This window comes from Haplochromis burtoni, unplaced genomic scaffold (assembly GCF_018398535.1).
Source record: "Haplochromis burtoni strain Fernald_Lab_line unplaced genomic scaffold, NCSU_Asbu1 Contig_36, whole genome shotgun sequence".
Taxonomy (NCBI): Eukaryota; Metazoa; Chordata; class Actinopteri; order Cichliformes; family Cichlidae; genus Haplochromis; species Haplochromis burtoni.
In genome coordinates this window covers 24,944-45,947 of record NW_024582397.1, presented here as the reverse complement: position 1 = coordinate 45,947, position 21,004 = coordinate 24,944, and the positions used below count along the sequence as shown (strand labels likewise).

The following is a 21,004-nucleotide window of genomic DNA, read 5'->3' as shown; positions in this document are numbered from 1 at the left end:
CTATATTCATTACATGCAAATAGGGCCCTTCAGTCCATCTGTAATTCTGTGTTGGGTGTTTCTCATCTTCCTCTTGGGTTAGCAGCCCAATAATGCGGTCAGCAAGCTATTTGATAGTTTTGGCGCTGTGGGAAGCTTCTAGGTCTTGCTGTAAAAGGAAATAAGAATCTCTATAAAGCCTGTCAGCAGTGGAAAGCAAGAAGTACTCTAAAATCTAGTGGTTCAGTATTAGGAATGCGGCAGTTGTAGCTCCTTTCCTAGTACTGAGCCACTAGATGTCCATGTGTGGTGGATCTTAATCCTCTGTCACCGGCCTCAGTTCTCTGTTTGCAAAGCTCTCCCAAGTTCCTGATTTGACTTACCTTGACAATCTTCTCTTTATATCACACTTCCCTTTTAGACAGATGTTTAAATACAGCAGTCTGCAAACAGCTTGCCTTTTTCACAAATGAGACTTAACCTCTTGTGGAGGATAACCATCATTATCTGCAAAACTGTCAAGTCAGTAGTCCATTTTTTAAGTCTTGAATAATAAATGTACCTTTTTCAATCAAGTTCACAATACTAGTTAATCTATGAGTAATTCAGAGTTTGAGGCTTTTTATGTAAACAGATTGCTAATGGCACAAATGACTAAGGATAATTGACAAGTAATAATTCTTACTTACCAGTACTGGACTCATAGTATTATCAAACCAGAAGGTCAGATATTTGACAATAGCAAGTAATACGAACACAATTAAGGATATCACCTTGTTCTATTGGAAAATAAACAAACTTTTATTGATTTTAACAATATAAGAAAAAGATATTGCCCAATGGCTGTTATTTGCAAAGTGCTAAGGCATTCACATCCTCAGCAATGTTTTATAAACTCTGGAAAGTAAGAAACATCGATCATGCTACAGTAGTTTGAGCAACCTCAATCCAGAAGGTGGCGCCATGATATAAAAAACCTGTATGTGTATGTGTGTGTGTGGCATTAAAAAACTTTAAACTACACTTGTTTTGTCATGCGCACACAAGTGACAAGTCCATATAGGTTCTACAGAGTGGTTTTTTTTTTTTTTTCAGGATGATAATGACTCCATCTGTAGGACACGGAGGATCACTGCCTGGTTTAAAGGGACAGCTGTTAGCAGTCACCCAAAAAATGATCAAAACACCAGATTAGGGAATTTCTTTTGTAGGAATAGTTTTTGCTTTCCTCCTGGAGAGTTCCAGAGGCTTGGATAATCAATGCAAAAAGCACAAGAAGATGCTCCACTACACGATATTATTATGGATATCTTTTATTCCCAGCCAAGTACCAAATGAACATAAGAAAAGTACTCCTTCTCCAAGTGCTCTCTTTCCCAAGGCAGGGACCTTTTGTGATCCCTTGGTCGTATTGAGTTGCAATTCCCTGTAACTGGAGGCAAGCTCACAGGCACGGTGGCCTCACCATCACTTAGAGGGGGTTCACATGTCCATTCATCAGGCTTTTCTCAGTAGTGTTTTCCTTTGCAGTAACCGTTCTTAGAAGTGTTAGCGAATATGAATGAAACCTCTGTGTTCTCCTTTCAGTAGGTCTGACACACAAACAAGCTCAGTGTTCCTGCATGTAGTTAACATTAGGGTCACAACAGTTGTTTTTTATTGGAAGCAAGCATAAAGATGGTAAAAGCCCTGTTTCTTTAGAAAGAAGAGTTTAGTGAGTCCAGCAGCAACTGAATTTTGAATATTAAATAAAAAGTTAATAATTCAATATCAGTTGAAATGATTAAAAATGAATTACATTTGCTCTAAAAGATATTGCCTTGTAGTTGGCAAATGGTTTCTGTCTGTTTGACATTGCTTTACAGTATCATATCAAGTCAGTTTTGAGACCTGTGATTCTGAATAGTTTTTTCCCCTTCTTTTCACTCCCTTTTTACCAATTGAATGAATGCCATTCTGTCTCTGAATGAAACCCCCCCCCCATCTGATATGCAACAACAAAGTCTGCCTCTAGGCTACCTAACTGCAGGCAACTGTTCAGAGAGTCCATTTCATGCCTACGCTGAATAACCTCAATAACAAAATCCATGTCGAGAATATAAAACATACTGATTCAGTAAACCATAGCTGGATATACTATTAATGCTTTTTACCTGGTAATTTTTCTTCAACCGTTTGCTTTTTTCACAAGCAAATAAATAGAAAAGAAAATGTAATCTGCTTCACTCTCAAGTGCCACGAAACTTTTTTTTCCTCCCCAGCTGCAGGATTTGCATAGAGTGATGTCAAAGAGGCGTGTCAGTCAGGATTACAAACTGAACAGATTGAGTAATCACCATGGATACAGCTTTAATACTTTACCATTTGTTGGGCTTGTGTGGGGGCTGCACAGTTCTGGGATTTTACCTTTTGGTGCCACGTCTGTTTTGTGTGCTATTATTACTTGATTTTGTAACTATGGTCAACAAAGAGGTGCTGAAGAAGTAAACTTTATAATGGATTCTACCGGATGTAGGAGGAAATATATAATTATTATTATTCACTTTGTGGTAAGTTGGCCTGTTGGTTGATGTGTTTTGATAACTGGCTTCGAATTTTGTTTAGATGTCTATTTGTGTTTAAGGCTTCCAGCACATTTTACATATCTCCAATAATTTCATTACTTCAGAAGTTGACAATTTATGCTTGCTTCAAAACTGTGACTCCTTGCCTTCTTCAGGTGTTTATTACTACATCATCTCATAAACTTTCATCTGGAAATAGGGTGAATGTAAGTAGTGTGAGGGAGCTTGCAGATATCATACTAGGGCAGCATACGCTCCCCTCCTGGTATCCTTCGTCTGTTGATGCTGTGCTGGAGCATGGTGAAGTAAGCCTACACCCTCATAACAGATGGCAAACACAGATGGCTTTCTCCAAAACTGTTTACTCGTTTCAAGTGAAAGAAGACACACTACCAGGTTAGTCATCTTTCCCCATGTAAGCGCATATGCATGTTAGCTGACAGATTATTTTTTGAAATATTAATGTGTAACTTTGGGTCCCCATTTCAAATATACTTCAAATTATTCCATTTTGACATAACTTTGCTGCTCAATCCACTATTATTATTTATTTTTTTTTTTTTTTCACTGTGTTCACAGGAACAATTGTGGGAAAAGTGGAAACACAGTTTGAGAGTCTCACAGCTATCACATACTCAGTTCATGAGGATGACGGTGAGAACCTATTCCTTCTCAGCCCTTTCTCGGGGGAGTTCCTATTAACCCGCAGCCTGGATTTTGAAGCACAAAGGTTCTACATTCTCACAGTGGAGGCGCAGCAGGGGGATCTGCAGGTATCTGGTATCAGGGTGTATTTCAATTTGCTAGATGTGAATGACAACCTCCCTGTTTTCAGTCAAGATACCTTTTCTGCAGTGTTATTGGAGAACACAAACATTGGAACTTGTTTCCTGTCTCTGAATGTGTCAGATAAAGATGAGGGTAAGTGTGCAAAGTGAATAGAAAATGTTACTGCCATCATACGTTCAATGGATTTTACTTTCACCTTAACTCTTTTACACATAGTGATCACTACATTGGACAGCTATTCAAAGGCCGTTTTCTTGTATTTGTGTCAGTGTGTACTTGCACATAAACCATTACATTGGAAACTGATGTGTCACTCCATACCCTGCCACCCACTCCAAAGGTAATGTTGTCCACCTAAGTGGGCATTTAAAAGACAAGATGTTAAGAAAAAATGAAATTCAAAAATATTTTTTCATGCCTACAGATGAATAAGAAAACTTAAGAAAACAATTCTGATTGAGGTTGTCATAATTCATACACGAAAGGGTTAAAGCAACAGTCTTCCACTTCTGTGCTCAATTTTTGGCCAAGTTAATTAGATGTGAGTGAAATTGGCCCCCCCACCTTCTTCAAATCCAACAAAAGTGGTATCAAACGTTTGTGCTACGTTTGTGCTGGTTTGTGCTGCAAAAATTTTCGTTTGTGCTGCTATCATTTTAAAGATATTAATAAAAATTTCTAGAGGTCATCAGAGGTCAACCAGCCCCCCCACATTAATTAAATCAAACAAAATGGGTGTCAATCAACTGTGCTACGTTTGTGCTGGTTTGTGCTGCTAAAATTTCGTTTGTGCTGCTTCTGTTTTAAAGATATTAATGAAAATGTAAAGGTCAAAAGGTCAACCAGCCCCCCCACATTACCCAAATCAAACAAAATTGATGTCAAACGTTTGTGCTACGTTTGTGCTGCTAAAATTTGTTTGTGCTGCTATCATTTTAAAGATATTAATAAAAATTTCTAGAGGTCATCAGAGGTCAACCAGCCCCCCCACATTACCCAAATCAAACAAAATGGTGTCAAATGTCAACTTTGTGCTACGTTTGTGCTGGTTTGTGCTGCTAAAATTTTCGTTTGTGCTGCTTCTGTTTTAAAGATATTAATGAAAAGGTAAAGGTCAAAAGGTCAACCAGCCCCCCCACATTACCCAAATCCAACAAAATTGATGTCAAACATTTGTGCTACGTTTGTGCTGGTTTGTTCTGCAAAAATTTTCGTTTGTGCTGCTATCATTTTAAAGATATTCAAGAAAAATTTTAGAGGTCATCAGAGGTCAACCAGCCCCCCCACATTAATTGGAATCAAACAAAATGGGTGTCAATCAACTGTGCTACATTTGTGCTGGTTTGTGCTGCTAAAATTTTCGTTTGTGCTGCTTCTGTTTTAAAGATATTAATGAAAAGGTAAAGGTCAAAAGGTCAACCAGCCCCCCCACATTACCCAAATCCAACAAAAGTGGTATCAAACGTTTGTCTTACGTTTGCTGGTTTGTGCTGCAAAAATTTTCGTTTGTGCTACTATCATTTTAAAGATATTAATAAAAATTTCTAGAGGTCATCAGAGGTCAACCAGCCCCCCCACATTAATTAAATCAAACAAAATGGGTGTCAATCAACTGTGCTACGTTTGTGCTGGTTTGTGCTGCTAAAATTTCGTTTGTGCTGCTTCTGTTTTAAAGATATTAATGAAAAGGTAAAGGTCAAAAGGTCAACCAGCCCCCCACATTACCCAAATCAAACAAAATTGATGTTAAACATTTGTGCTACGTTTGTGCTGCAAAATTTTTTGTGCTGCTATCATTTTAAAGATATTAATAAAAATTTCTAGAGGTCATCAGAGGTCAACCAGCCCCCCCACATTAATTAAATCAAACAAAATTGGTGTCAATCAACTGTGCTACGTTTGTGCTGGTTTGTGCTGCTAAAATTGTCGTTTGTGCTGCTTCTGTTTTAAAGATATTAATGAAAATGTAAAGGTCAAAAGGTCAACCAGCCCCCCCACATTACCCAAATCAAACAAAATTGATGTCAAACGTTTGTGCTACGTTTGTGCTGCAAAATTTTTGTTTGTGCTGCTATTATTTTAAAGATATTAACAAAAATTTCTAGAGGTCAACCAGCCCCCCCATATTAATGGAATCAAACAAAATTGATGTCAAACGTTTGTGCTGGTTTGTGCTGCAAAAATGTTTGTTTGTGCTGCTAACATTTTAAAATTTTTAATAAAATAACGTCTTGATGCGTGCTTAATCATCCAGGTAAGTAAATCCCAAAAGGTTGATTCTGTTCATCTGGACATTTTCAGTTGGAGAAACGTTTCGTCACTCATCCAAGTGACTTCTTCAGTCTCAGCTGACTGCAGGTTTCCCCAACCTTATAAACACATGTGAGTGAAATTGGCCCCCCTACCTTCTTCAAATCGAACAAAATTGATGTCAAACAGCACAAACGTAACTTAACATCAATTTTGTTGGATTTGGGTAATGTGGGGGGGCTGGTTGACCTTTTGACCTTTACCTTTTCATTAATATCTTTAAAACAGAAGGCAGCACAAACAAAAATTTTAGCAGCACAAACCAGCACAAACTAGCACAAACATTTGATACCACTTTTGTTTGATTTGGTAATGTGGGGGGGCTGGTTGACCTCTGATGACCTCTATAAATTTTTATTAATATCTTTAAAATGATAGCAGCACAAACGAAAATTATTGCAGCACAAACGTAGCACAAACGTTTGACATCAATTTTGTTTGATTTGGGTAATGTGGGGGGGCTGGTTGACCTTTTGACCTTTACATTTTCATTAATATCTTTAAAACAGAAGCAGCACAAACGAAAATTTTAGCAGCACAAACCAGCACAAACGTAGCACAGTTGATTGACACCCATTTTGTTTGATTTAATTAATGTGGGGGGGCTGGTTGACCTCTGATGACCTCTAGAAATTTTTATTAATATCTTTAAAATGATAGTAGCACAAACGAAAATTTTTGCAGCACAAACCAGCACAAACGTAGCACAAACGTTTGATACCACTTTTGTTGGATTTGAAGAAGGTGGGGGGGCCAATTTCACTCACATGAATTATGTAACTGACAGGAATGACGCTCAGTGTGGTCACCTGCTTTTGTAACCCATCTGCTTCAAAGTTTTGAAGTATGTAGAAGAGCAGAAGAAATGTTCTTCTAAATATTTTGGTAGTAGCAAGTGATTATTTAAGTTACAGTTGTCCTGCTGTCTCTGCTTGAAGCAGTCCAGCCATTCTCTTCTGACCTCTGGCATCAACAAGGCATTTTCTCTAACAGAACTGCCACACTGGACATTTTCTCTTTTTCAGACCATTCTCTGCAAACCTTAGAGATGGTTTCCAGATCCATCCAGCACTAACAGTCACACAACATTCAAAACCATTTAAATCACCTTTCTTTTGCCTTCTGACACTCAGTTTCAATTTCAGCAGTTTGTCACGACAATGTCTACATGCCTAAATGTGTTGCTGCAATGTGATTGGCTGATTCCTTTGTGTTAAAGAGCAGTTGAACAGCTGTACCTAACAAAATGGCCAGTGACTGTACATTATATTACATAAAATATATAAATGAATCCTGCATTTGTAGTAATACAGGATACATTCTATCCGCATTGCATTATTATTATTATTATTTTATTGGAGCTGCTCCTCAAGCAAATGATTTATACATTCATGTAGTCAGTGGGGATCACACCCATAACCATCCCTGTATTTCACTGTTCAGATAAAGTTAATGAGAGGCTGTTGTCAAGTATTCTGTGGAATAGTGTATTTGTTAAGAAAACATATTTCATATAAATAAAATGACAGAAAGGAATCAGCAGCTAGATTAAACTTTAGCCCTGTAAGTCATTGATGTAAAACCACACATTTTTCACAGTTCACATTCAAGCGCCTCATTTTGCCCTTCGATTTATACAGGTTTAAGACAACTGCAATGAAAATATAAGAATTATGATACAAATGTGTTTTCAGAAAGTATAATATAATGCATTTATCATTTTTAGTTATGCTTCCAAGAAAGGTCTATAATCAATGTCTATAACTGATTAATTACTTGACAACAAGTCTAAACCCATTTTATCCTTTTTAATAATTTGCATGCTATATTTTCTTGTCTGCAAGGTGATAATGGAAAAATGACACTGAGAGTGATCAGTGGTGACGACGAGGAAGTGTTTGTCACAGATTCAACTGGTACCTTATGCCTTAACAAACCTCTGGACAGGGAGAGACAGTCCTACTACAATCTGACTGTGGCAGCCAATGACTGTGCCCAGCCTGCATCTTTACAATTCACAAGTACAGCGCGTGTTATTGTGATTACTGAAGATGTCAACGACAATGCTCCAATGTTTGTCTCAGCCGAAAGTGTTAGTATACCAGAAGACACTGCACTGCATTCTGTTGTAATAACTGCTCATGCTGAGGATGAAGACGCTGGATCCAACGGGAGGGTTTTGTATTATTTAAACACCTCCGGTGGGATATTCAGCATTGATAACAGAAGTGGAAAGATATACCTGGAGGAGTTATTAGACAGAGAAGAAGTAGATACTCTGACTGTTACTATAATAGCTACTGATGAAGGCTTACCCATGCTGGCAACCACTATGAAACTCACAGTGCATGTTGAGGATGTGAATGATCATGACCCTGAGTTTTTACAAAGCAGTTATAACCTGACAGTCAGAGAGGATATCCCCAGGGGAACAAGCCTGCTGCAGGTTCAGGCTCACGATCAAGACATTGGATCCAATGGACAAGTACGGTACATGTTGGCCCAGATTGGTCCATTTGTGGTGGACATAATTCGAGGAGTTCTCACAGTCATGGATGAACTAGATAGAGAGAGGGACTCAAACTACACATTGATGATAACTGCTGTAGATCGGGGGAACATACCCAGATCTGCTAGTGCTGCAATCCATATCACAGTGATGGATGTCAATGACTTTGCACCCCAGTTTGTTCCAGAAACATTGACCATTCATGTGAAGGAGAATGAGGAGGATCCAACTCAGTTAACATATCAGGTGCAGTAAAATTCTGCTGAAAAACAACAGCATTTTAATGTTTGTCTTTTTATTTATTTATTTATTTATTTTCTGTTATTGTTTTTTTCTTTTTGTTTTTAAAAATTTTGCCAGGTCTCAGCTTTGGATGAAGATTTAGGAAACAACAGTCAGCTTACCTATTTTACAGAGAAAGGAAATGGATATAATTTATTTTCTATCACTCCCAGTGGCACATTTCATATTTTGCACACCTTAGACAGAGAGAAGGAGTCGCTATATATAGTCACCATCACTGCTGTTGATTCAGGTAACTTATATCCAAATAAAATTGCACGATACTTAATTCAGTATGGAAATAATGGTCTATGTTTTTCTAATACTCACTTCACGCTGTTTGATGATGACTTCCACTGTCATTTGAAGGACTGCCATCCCTAACAGGCACTTTGACTGTGCACATCATAGTTGACGATGTCAATGATAATCACCCAGAGTTTACCGAGGAAGTCTACAACACCATAGTGCCTGAGGACAGTCTTATAGGCACTGTGTTTGCTGTGATAATCGCTTCTGATGTCGACGAGGGTGTCAGTGGGGAAGTAAGGTAAATGTGATAATTTGTTTCTTAAAACAAAATGCTTTTATAGTATTTTGATAATCTTCTGAATTTAATGACTGTGTTATATTAGAGTAACTTTCAGGGTTTTGCATAGCGCACTGCTTTATTTTTATTTGTTTTGTTTAGCTATTCTATGGAAAACCTCAATGTGCCTTTCGCCATTGATGAAACATCTGGAGAGCTATTTACAACAAACATACTGGACAGGGAGACAGTGGCCATTTACAGTTTGGAAGTGACTGCGAGTGATAAGCATCCCATTCAGCCTCTGTCCAGCTCTGTGCTTGTTACTGTACTTATTGGAGATATTAATGACCACTGGCCCCAGTTTATGAATGGGCCTTATGTGGCCTATGTGCCAATCGAGTTAGCTCCAGGTGAGAGATTACCTTTCTATTTGACAGCTATATGTTTTATTCTGGGTAATATTGGCAATCGTATTAATATTGTATTATCCCCCCCCCCCCCCCCTTTTTTTCTGCAGGCTCTGTTGTTTGTGCAGTGAGAGCATCAGATGACGACACTGAGATCAATGCAGAACTACATTATTCGTTACAGGGAGAAAGCTCTGATATGTTTTCAATCGATCCTTACAGTGGCACTGTTTTCACTTCAGCAGCTCTACAGTCAGTGGATGATGTTATTGTCACTGTGCGTGTGGAAGATTCTGGGGAAGATCCCAAATTTGACACCACAACTATTAGTGTCAGGTTTCAGAACACCGCTGATTTCCCAAAGATGAACGTGGATGTTCTGAGTTATTCCCTCACAGAGGATGAGCGAGTGGAAACACTGGTGGCTGTGGTATCTGCCCTGAGTATTAGAGCTGAACCTGTCACTTTTTTTCTCGCTTCTGGAAACTTTGAAAACATGTTTCACATCGATCATTCAAGTGGAGCCCTGATAGTAGAGAGACCATTGGATTTTGAGAGCAAAAAAGAGTTGTCTTTGTTGATAGAAGCCAGAGACTCAGGCTTGCCTCCTTTCTCCTCTTTTTCTGAAATTCACATAAACATCACTGATGCAAATGATAATTTTCCACAGTTTACTCAAGCTGAGTACAGGTGTGAGGTTTTTGAGAACTCCCCGCCTACCGTGGTTTGTGATGTACTTGCAATTGATGCAGATTCTGGCTATTATGGCACAGTGCAATACAACATAACAGACGGAAACCACGGTAACTTCTTCACAATTGACCCTGAAAATGGTTACTTGAGTACCACTGTAAGTTTAGACAGAGAACATATTCCTGAATTTAATTTAACAGTTGAAGCAGAAGAACTAGAAAACACGCTTCACAAAGACAAAGCAACTGTTATCATCACTGTTTTAGACAGAAATGATAATGCCCCTCTATTTTCTCAGATTTTTCTCACAGAGGTGTCTGAAGATACCCCTGTTGGACAGACAATTATAAAAGTCACCTCTACAGATGATGACACTGATGCCAATGCAGTGATTAATTACTTGATAGTTGAGCAAAGTGATGACATGCTTTTTAATATTGATTTCACCACTGGCTACATCACCGTTGAAGGAGTTTTGGACAGGGAAATGCAGGATCATTATATCCTTAAAGTAAGTGCAAATGATTCAGCATGGAGTATAAGCACAGATGTGACTATAGTCATTTTAGACGTCAATGATAACAGACCAGTATTTTCTGAACATTTCTATAGCATTATCCTCCCTGAAACAAAAGATGAAGAGGCGTTTGTTTTGCAGATTCTTGCTACAGATGCAGACATTGGGAAAAACAGTGAGATTTTCTATGTTATTGACCCTCCACATGAGGAGTTTTGGCTGAACGCTACCACTGGTGAAATCTATACAAAGCAGCCCATGATGTTACGTGACTGTAATTTTGAAATCTATCAATTTATGGTTACTGCTTTTGACCGTGGCAGTATCCCCCTACATAGTAATGTCACTATCAGAGTAAGATTAGAACACTACAACAACCACCCTCCTATGTTTTTCCCTTTACAACCCTTGATGGCTATTCCTTATCACCTGGCTGTGGGAAGTGAGGTGGTCCAGTTTACAGCAGTAGATCTGGATGTCAATGGCAATAGTAGCATTAAGTATTTTTTGAATGGAGGAAATGCATCTGATTTCTTTTGGATTCAAGGTGACACTGGAAAACTAATTTTAAATCAGACTTTAGGAGAGAATGAAAATCAGATCCTCACTTTAATAGCTGTGGTTGAAGATGAGGGCACCCCCCCTTTAACATCCCAAGCTGAAATCACTTTCCAAATTACTGGGAGGAATCAATTTACTCCGAGCTTTAGCGAATCTTATGTTACTTTCTCTGTCCCTGAGGACCTGCCTGTAGGATCAGTAATAGGAAATATTCAAGCAGAAGATGGGGATTATGGTCCCAATGGGGAGATCACATACAACATTACCCCAGAAAATCAATTTTTACCACTATCTGTGGGAGAATTTTCAGGACTGATAACACTGATCAGAGAGCTTGACTTTGAAGAACAAAGTATTTATCATTTCCAAATTAAAGCTAAAGATGAGGGCTGGTTCTCTAAAACTGGCACATTAAATGTCACGGTGTTAGTCATGGATGTGAACGACAATCCCCCAGTCTTTTCATCCTCAGAGTACATAACATCAGTTCGTGAAAACTCAGCTGTTGGAATGAATGTTCTCGATGTAACAGCCACAGATATTGACTCAGGTGTAAATGCACAAATATTCTACTCTCTCATTGGTGGCCATATAGATAAATTTGCAATTGATTCAGGAAATGGCACCATCACCACTTTGGCCATGTTTGATTATGAGCAAGAGCAGATGTTTGATTTAACAATCAAAGGTTCCAATACTGGAGGACATGCTTTATTTAGTTTAGCACATGTTGTCATCCAAATCTCAGATGTTAATGAGTTCACGCCTAGATTCATCAAAAAAGAATTTAACTTCTCAGTACTTAAAAACGTGCCTATTGGAACTGTTGTTGGAAAAGTGATGGCTACAGATGGTGACCGAGGCTCTGAAGGTCAAGTGTTTTACTTTTTGTTTGCCAGGAAAAAAAAAAAGAGCTTTGAAATTCACGAACGTTCTGGAGACGTATATACGACCAATAGTTTGAGGAAACAAGGCAACAGCCATGTAGTTTTGAAAGTTCTGGCCAAGAACTCTGGTGTTATTACTGGCACAGATATAGATGAGACTTTTGTCCACGTCAGTGTGATTGACACAAATGAAGCTCCCATGTTCACATCTCCCCGCTATATGGCGAATGTTACAGAAGACACCCCAATTGGGACATCTGTTGCAACTGTGAGTGCTGTGGACGAGGACTCCATTGTTAACTGGAATCATTTCTTCTTCACCATTGAGCATGGAAACACAAATTTCTCCTTCTCTATTGATCCATCTAATGGTATCATTTCTGTGAATTCTCCACTGGACAGAGAAGTCTGGCCAGTCTATAATCTTACTGTTATAGCCACAGATAATGGCTCTCCACCAGCCACTGGGACTACTAATGTCATTGTGACTATTGGTGATATTAATGACAATGCCCCCAAACTCACATCAACTGAAGCTCATGTGAGAGAAAATCAACCTGAAGGCACCATAGTCACTAAATTAACTGCATTTGACTCTGATTTACCACCCAACCAAGGCCCTTTTATGTACTGGTTATTAGACTCCTCGGTGGCCAGTGCTTTTTCTCTCACTCCTGATGGAGTTCTGCTCACCACCCGCCCAATTGATCGGGAACAAATCTCTGCATATCAAGTGCTTGTGGCTGTCAGGGATTCAGGATTTCCCTTGCCACTATCATCAACATCAACCTTCCACATCAGGGTTGTGGATGAAAACGACAACCCTTCAATGGCAAGAAATATCTTTATTGAGGTGAAATATTTTGGTAGTTCTTTCCAAGGTGGCATGATTGGTAATGTCCATCCTGAGGATCAGGATGAGTCTGACAGATTCAACTGCACCATCAAAAGTGGGCCAACTCACATGTTCACAATCCTTAATGGCACATGTGAGCTGTGGTCTTTTCCCTTTCAAGGCGAAGCTACGTTTAACATCTCCATTGAAGCTACAGACCAGCTGCACTTTCCCGTAAACAACAGCGTCTACGTTAACTACAAAGGTTTTACAAACGCTTCTATAGACAATTGTATATTATTCTATGTGTCATCATCTTCAGTAGAGCAGTTTTTGTCTAATAACTATTTGAGGTTTGTAAAAGCTCTGGATAGTCTGTTTAACCTACAAGCCTCTAAGACTCATGTATTTGGAATCAAACATATTGGGTGGGAAATCCTTCTGTTGGCTGCAGTCAAAAATTACAACGGTCAGTACCTTAGCAGAGAGGTGGCGAGTGGTATATCATCTGGACACAAGAAATTACTGGAGGCTCAGAGCAATGTGACAATTTCTCACATCACCAGTGATCCATGTCTGAGCAGCCCTTGTCAAAATGGAGCATCATGCCACAAAAATATTTACATCAGCCAGGAGGTTGCTGTCCTTGAAAGTGTAGCGGTCATCTTTGTTGCACCAAAGAAAGAGATTTTTAACTGTACTTGTCCATCCGGATTTACTGGTTCACTGTGTGAAGAAGAAATTGATGAATGTGAGCTAAATCCCTGTGAGAATAAAGGCACATGTGTGAATACAGTGGGAAGTTTCTTCTGTCACTGTCAGGTTGGCTTCTCTGGTTCCCACTGCGCTGCTGATGTCAATGGATGCCTGAAGGTGAAGTGCCAAAATGGTGGGACTTGTATCCCCTCCGAGGATGGATATCAGTGCCACTGTGTGCCTGGATTTGGAGGTACATTTTCTCATGTATAGATAGATAGGAAAAAAATTAATATGTGAGAACCAACTGTTAATTTGTTTTTTAAAATAAAACTTCTTTTTTTAATTTAATTGTTTCAGGAGAAACCTGTGATGAGTTCATAGACTACTGCAAATCATCACCCTGTGTTCATGGTATCTGCATTAATTCACAAACAGGATTCTCTTGTAATTGTCACTTTGGTAAGAATGATACATAATGCTAGATGTACATTTGTCTACAAAAGTGTAAAATCTTAGGAAAGACACACTTTCTTGCATATATTTAGAAAAAAAGGGTTGCTTGTAACAAACTGTATACGAATGATGGACATAGCAAAGCTGATGACACCCACTCTTTAGTTATGTCTCATTGTGAAGCTTTAAGCTGAGCATTTTTTAGCATCATTTTTAATCCAGGAAGAGTAATAACTCGCCAGTCACAAGGTAAACCCACTCTAACACCTAATTTATGCATGCTTCAACTGGAAACTTCACAATGTAACCTCCAACATAAGTGCAAACTCCTCAGTCCCCTTGGACACATGTAGGTTACACTGTAGGCTCTACAAAGATCTAAATCAGGCCTAAAGCATGCCCTGCTTTATTTTCCTTCTTGACTCTAACTGGGGCCACAATTTACAAAATAAGTATAAAATCAACACAAAAATATTTACTGAGGTCGAAGCATGGGTACCAAAGGGTCATTTATCCACTGACCTATGTACAGGCCTCTACTTTATGGCTCGTAACTTTGTCAACACATCTGTCAATCAAAGTGACTACCCCTAACTTGAAGTTTAACAAAATTCAAGAGTGGTTGTATCACCAAAGGTGGTGTACAGTGGTTAAAAAAAAAGAGAAATTAACTATTGAGACCAAACTCATGTTCTGTACCTGGCTATAATCATGTTAATTTTATCCTTAAGTTGATTATTTTAAAACATACAAGTCAATGGGAACAGACTGATTTTTGGAGCCAGTGTCAAGTAGCCATTTAAAGAACGGCTGTTTTTTTGTGTGTGTGTGTGTTTATTTTCATCCACAGCAGATGTACGTAGCTTCTGTCTAAAAAGTGAAACCAGTACAGAATTGACTTAAATCTGCATTCATTGTCATGTGTACCAGTTTGTGACTCCTCTGGGTGCAAAAGATGTTCTCAGCTCGCTTGGTCTATGAAAGCTTTCCTCATGAGATTCCGGCTGAGCCACTAGTTTCATGTCATACTGAATATAAGATGAGATTAATTGTGTAAACTATGATGCATATTAGTGTCCAGAAGAAAGATAAAGCTTGTCTATATGAAGTATTCCTTGCATTATCAGCAAGATCCACCGTTTGCTTGTTATACAGTTTCAAAACACCAAAATAGCAACAGCAAAATGCTCAGCCTAAGACCTCAATGGGTGATATCAGTGGCTATATATGCTATCTGTTTATGCGCATATATGAACTATGCTAAGAGGTTTTCTAAAAATTAAATGGGAAAAAATAATATGGAACTCATCTTTATGTTAGGAGTCAGTGGAGTCCGGTGTGAGGATCACAGTTATGGCTTTGAGGAGCTGTCCTTCATGGAGTTTCCACCACTGGATCGTAGGACTAATTTAATCTCTTTGGAGTTTGCCACAATGCAGAGGGACTCCCTCCTCCTCTACAATCCAGGAGGTTCAAACAGCAGAGAGTTCTTTGCACTGGAGATACTGGATGGAGCAGTACATCTCTCTTATGATCTGGGTTCAGGACCTGTGAGGTTGCAAACATACAAGCAAGTTGCAGATGGATATTTTCACAGTGTTATTGCCAGGAGGATTGGCAGTGTGAGTTTTAAATATATCAGTATAAGAGATTTACAAAAAACAACAACAACAACAAAAAAAAACCAACTGCCAGGTTACAGGGTTGCCTGCAGAGAAATGTTTATTCATTAGAGTACTTTGCATTACATGAGCAACTTAGCAATACATTTACTTCTGAGTATACTGATCTTTTAGATCAGCAGTTTCTGAAACACTTAGATCAGCCCAACTGGCACCAACAACAATGCTATGTTTAAAGTCATTTAAATCATCTTACATTCCCATTCTGTTGCCTTAATCCCTTGAGGTGCTGCCATGATTAGTTGATTAACAATGAGTTTGACTGTTGTACCCAACAAAGTGGCTAATAGTATGTCTACTATCAATGGATTATTTATTTAAATAAGAAAAATAACTATTTACTTGAACTGCAGAAGTAATGTTTTGTTTCTTCATTGAAAAAGTAATCTGAGTACTTTAATACATTAGCATATTTTATTGAATTTGAGTTACATTCATATATCTTTATTGCATTTCACAGATGGGTTCACTGCATGTGGACAACTGCACGGATGACGAAAACAATAGATTCTGTTTTTCAACGAATGATGGAATTATTTCAGAAAGGTAGCAGTGAAATATTTAATTGGAATAGTCCTCATTTCTAATTTTCATCTTCATGTAAGCAATATTTTTCGTTTTTCAATTTTTTTCTTTCTTTGTCTTTATCGCCAAATAGGACACTTGATGTTGGCAACAGTAATATGACCTTTGGAGGATTAAGAACTACTGAAGCTATTTTAGTGCATCCTTCTCAGATAAGAACCCATGACTTTGTTGGATGTATCCGAAACTTTCATGTTAATGGCATCCTCCTGAGACCCTCAATGGCCCTAGCGGCATATAACATCTTTGACAGGCAGGCTTATTAAAATTAGTGCATGTAGATGTCTTTATACTTTAAACATTGCTGGTTATATATATATATACTGGTTTATTCTCCTGCCTTCTATCTCTCTGGTTATATATATATATATATATATATATAAAATGTCTTACTGTTTATCTTTAGGTGTCCTCGAGCAGCAGTGTCATTATGCTATAGTGTCCCATGCAAGAATGGTGGTGTGTGTCATGACCTTTGGTCCAACTATTTTTGCGAGTGCAAAAGCCCTTTTACAGGAAAAAACTGTGACAAAGGTATAAATAATAGTGCATATGATATTCAGCTTCTGTTTTAAAATCAGGTGCAGAAGATTAAATTGAGTTTTTTTAAACTTTGTTTTTTCAAACAGAAATGTCAGAGGAACTTGTTTTGAAATTTAATGGCAGTGACTACATTGATTATGTTATTAAGGAGAAATTTAAGAGAGACTACCTGATGAAAGAGATTTTGGATGAAAATTTGGGATTAAACAGAGACCAACAAACGATTAACATCAAGTTCAAGACCAAACATGATGGTGTGCTGATGTTTATCCGTGGACAGAGAGCATATATTATGCTGAAGGTAGGTGAAATCCATTTAACTATATACACGTCTTGTATTCTATATTCAAGTATGAAACTGTTTTCCCCTTTATTCAGATAAAAGACAAGAAGCCTGTCTACATTTTTGAAGATGCACTTTTGGGACACCTGTCAGACTTCTCTGTGGACCCTCCTGTGGCTGATGGGGTTTGGCATCTCCTCTCCTTGTTCAACAGGGGACAGAACACTTTCCTCTCTGTGGATGGTAAACCAGTTTTGAACATCACTGGCCAAAGTATGGATCTCACTCCACTTAGCGTAGAAAAGATCACTCTTGGTGCTGCTCCCACAAGAGAAACAGTCAATCAATCAGGTAAAGTTTATTCTTAAAGTAAGTTTTTAAAATGCCAACTTTTGTACAACATGTGAAATGAAGGCCAGAAAATATACACTGCATACAGTCTTGTCATTGCACTTGATGAGAGTTTTGGATAACTGTTTAATCAGACTGGATCTTCTTACCTGTTTAAACTGATCACTCTAAAAGCAACATGTACCAGTAAAGTTAAACTGAAGGAGTAACGTGGAAGTAAGTGGACCTCTGAACCTGCTTTGTTTTTTATGACAGGGTTCAGTGGATGTGTGCAGTATTTCAATGTGACAGGTTACTCTCTACCTGTCAGCGGACACAGCATAATGGTGGATGTCAGGCCAAGCTCGACTCTCACCCAGACCAACTGCAGCTTTCCACATTTTTGCCTCCCTTCAGGATGCTCTGAGAAGGATGGTCCCAGCAGGACTTGTCTCTCACACTGTCAAAATCACTGGACATGTGAACCTGGTGTGCAGAACAACTCCTGCATCTGTTTACACAATGTTACTGACCATTTCTGTGATATATGCATCTCCACAAAGGATAGCCATGATCACTGCTCTGAAATGCAAGGCAACCTGCCACTGTGGCTCATTGCCGTGGTTCTTCCTCTCATTGCCATTCTGGTGATTGCAGTAATGTGTGTTGGCCTTTACAAAGTAAGACATTCTCATTCAAGATGTCAGAGTGCGAGCTTACCGGTGAAAACAGAGCATGGGGCAGACAACAAAGCATTTTCGTTTGATGACAACACAATGCCCACAGAAGCTCTGTCACCAGAAAAAGGGAACAGACCTGACCTCATGAGTACCAATCAGTCAAAGTCAAGTGCAGAGATATACTGTGATAACAGTCTGTCAAATGTTCAGCCATTACCAAAGAGTGAGGTTGAGTATTATGAAATCAGCAGCATCTGTAGTGCATTTCATTCAGATGATACCTCACTGAAACTCAGCTGGCAGAAGCATCTATACAGCTCAAAATGTGTGAAAGCTGATCCGAAACAGTGGGGAGATTTGAAGATGCTGTTTGCAGGATATAAGAAAGAAAGCTCTAGTGATGACAAAAGCTCCCCAAAGCCTCAAAATGTTACTTTGATAAATGAACAGTTGCTGAATAAGTTTCATTCAAAACAGTCCCAGCAGACAGATTCTTGTTACACAAAGAGATTCATACAGCCAGAATTCCTGGAGCCAATGCAATGTCTCACTTTTGAAGAAATTAGCAAGCTAAACACACCTGTGAAAAAAACATTGCATCAGTCAGCTCTGAAATGTACAGCCACAGACCAAATCACAATGGTGGATGACTCATGTGATAGTGAAACACAAGGCATGCTTATGTGCTCAGAGTCTGAGTTCAGACAGTTTTCTGTTGTCACTGGTGGGAATTACATACATGACCATTCATTAAGGCAACAACAGAACCTACCTTTCAACCCAGAGAGTATTCCCTTAGGTATATTTGAGCAGTGGGAAAATATTTTAAATATGCACCTACCTTTTAGCAGCTATGCCCCTGTATTTGAAGATATTGCATGCCTATCCAGTGAAGCCAGTAATAGTAATGACATGCAAAGTGACATAGAAGAAATTATTTGATTTTCATATCACCCATATAGATTTAACAAAGGTTTCATCTGGATAGTCTAACTGTTGCACATTTTAGAATTTTTGATATTATTATCTATAGTTAAAATGTCTACTTGATCAATAACATAACAACATAAATTAATTACTGAGTGGACCATGAACCTGTTCATTTTTACTTCATCAATTTGTTGCTGGTTATCTTTAAAGACTTGTCAGGTAAAAGTTAATTATGTATCTTCAGAATAGCCAGAGATTTTGTCTCACAGTTCACTTTATATGAACACACATAGATCAATAACAGCATTTAATCTTAATGGACAATAAAATTGTTCATAGGCTTCAAATTGTTCTCAATATCTAGACATATTTCTCTCACCGATTGTTTTTTAATCAGTTTTTTGATGCTGCACGAAGATGCTGTTTGCATACTGGGAATAGGGAACTAGTTAAAACATGCAAAAGGAAGGTTTATACTAAAGAGTAGGGATGGGTACCGGTGTCCGGTGCCATGATGGCACCGGTTCTGACATAAACGGTAGTAACCAGACCGAAAAGCAGCGCACATTTCGGTGCTTTATTTCGGTGCTTTTTTTTCCTGAGCTGTGATACACTTTAGATTCTAGCCAATCATTTTACGTTTCCGAGGATAGTAGGCGGGGCCAGGTACGTACGTTCTTTTAGAGCAGAGCTACAGATTAAAAATGTCCAAGGCGAAGCGGTCAAAAGTCTGGCTGTACTTCACAGCAAAAGATGCAAACTCAGCAGCCTGCAACAAGTGCTTTAAGCTGATACTGTGATACTGTCAAAGGAGGTAACACCTCAAATCCGATGAAACACCTGGCGACGCATAGCGTTTTTTTTAAAAGCCGAGAAATGCGCCGTATTTGATAGCTTGCTGCGAGACCTCACACCGAGCACATCTACTGCGGGTGTGGTGCCTGTTATCGGACCCGGAGTTAGCAACATCCCCCAAAAACCCGAAGAGAGAGTCCTGGCCCCTAGCCCTGCCAGTGTAGCAGAAATGATGACGGATGATGATGCAGCAGCAGCCGTTCTTCTCTGCGTGAGTAGCTTAATGTTGTTCGTGTGTAATTTACGTTGAGTAGGCTAACCACGTTATTACATTAATGCAGGTAAGGTGAACTAGCAAACATCATCATAGCTACATGCGGCTGTCTTCTTGTTTGATGGCAGATACTCCCTTCACCCTGGCCAAAAAGGCTAAAATGACCAAAGAAAAAGTGGAAAACAGTTAAACATGAGAGGTTTTTGGACAAAGTTTGTGTTTTTTCCATTGATTAAGCACTGCTTCCAGCCAAGAGTGATGCCATATATGCCCCATAGCTGCAGAAAAGGCTAACATTGTTATCTTTTTACAAAAAAACAGCTGAACATGAGCGGTTTTAGGACCAAATTTGTGTTCTCCATTCTTTAAGCACCAGTTTGAGCACCGTTTAGGCACCGGCACCGTTTCAAAAGTACCGGTTTGGCACCGGTATCGGATAAAACCTAAACGATACCCATCCCTACTAAAGAGATAAGGAAATCTGCTGTGAGAGTCTCAGTTTCAGTCTATAATGTCCTGTAACATTTAGAATTTTCAAATAAATAAACAATCTCCTGCACATACCTTCAATATACCCACGTGTATCTTAATTTTCTAAAATTCAGTGATAAAATATTATTAATATTATTAAGGATATCACCTGGTAACACTTGATGGGCTGTTTTGGCGTGGTTGCTGGCCTGGTTGCTTGTGGATTATAGATACAGGGTGGCTTAGACCTCTTCGTGGCACGGTGAGGGGTCGGCTGGAGTTAGGTGAGTCTAGGGCAACTTCCTGCTGCCTCTGGTCCCCTGGCACTCCTGCCCTTGGCTGCGAGAGCTCCATCCGCGGCCTCCCTTTTCGCTAACCTGGGGTGGATGCACGGCTGTCATCAGGATATGGACT

At 38.9% G+C, this 21,004-nt stretch overlaps 1 protein-coding gene across 3 annotated transcripts; it reads left to right on the top strand.

Annotated features, from left to right (window-relative positions):
• Positions 1-63: 63 nt before the first annotated feature.
• Positions 64-16,582, top strand: LOC102292054 (protocadherin Fat 4). Of its 3 annotated transcripts, XM_005926428.3 has the most exons (12): positions 64-2,528; positions 2,699-2,939; positions 3,123-3,464; positions 7,487-8,397; positions 8,512-8,686; positions 8,803-8,983; positions 9,125-9,375; positions 9,483-13,814; positions 13,922-14,023; positions 15,338-15,639; positions 16,160-16,245; positions 16,358-16,582. In XM_005926428.3, exons 1-12 carry the CDS (start codon positions 2,475-2,477, stop codon positions 16,548-16,550), a joined length of 7,170 nt encoding a protein of 2,389 aa, XP_005926490.2. In that variant the 5' UTR covers positions 64-2,474; the 3' UTR covers positions 16,551-16,582. The 3 variants fall into 3 exon arrangements, with proteins under 3 accessions (XP_005926490.2, XP_005926489.2, XP_042075575.1); XM_005926427.2 differs by having other exon boundaries at positions 64-2,939; XM_042219641.1 differs by lacking the exons at positions 64-2,528; positions 2,699-2,939 and having other exon boundaries at positions 3,238-3,316.
• Positions 16,583-21,004: the final 4,422 nt, after the last annotated feature.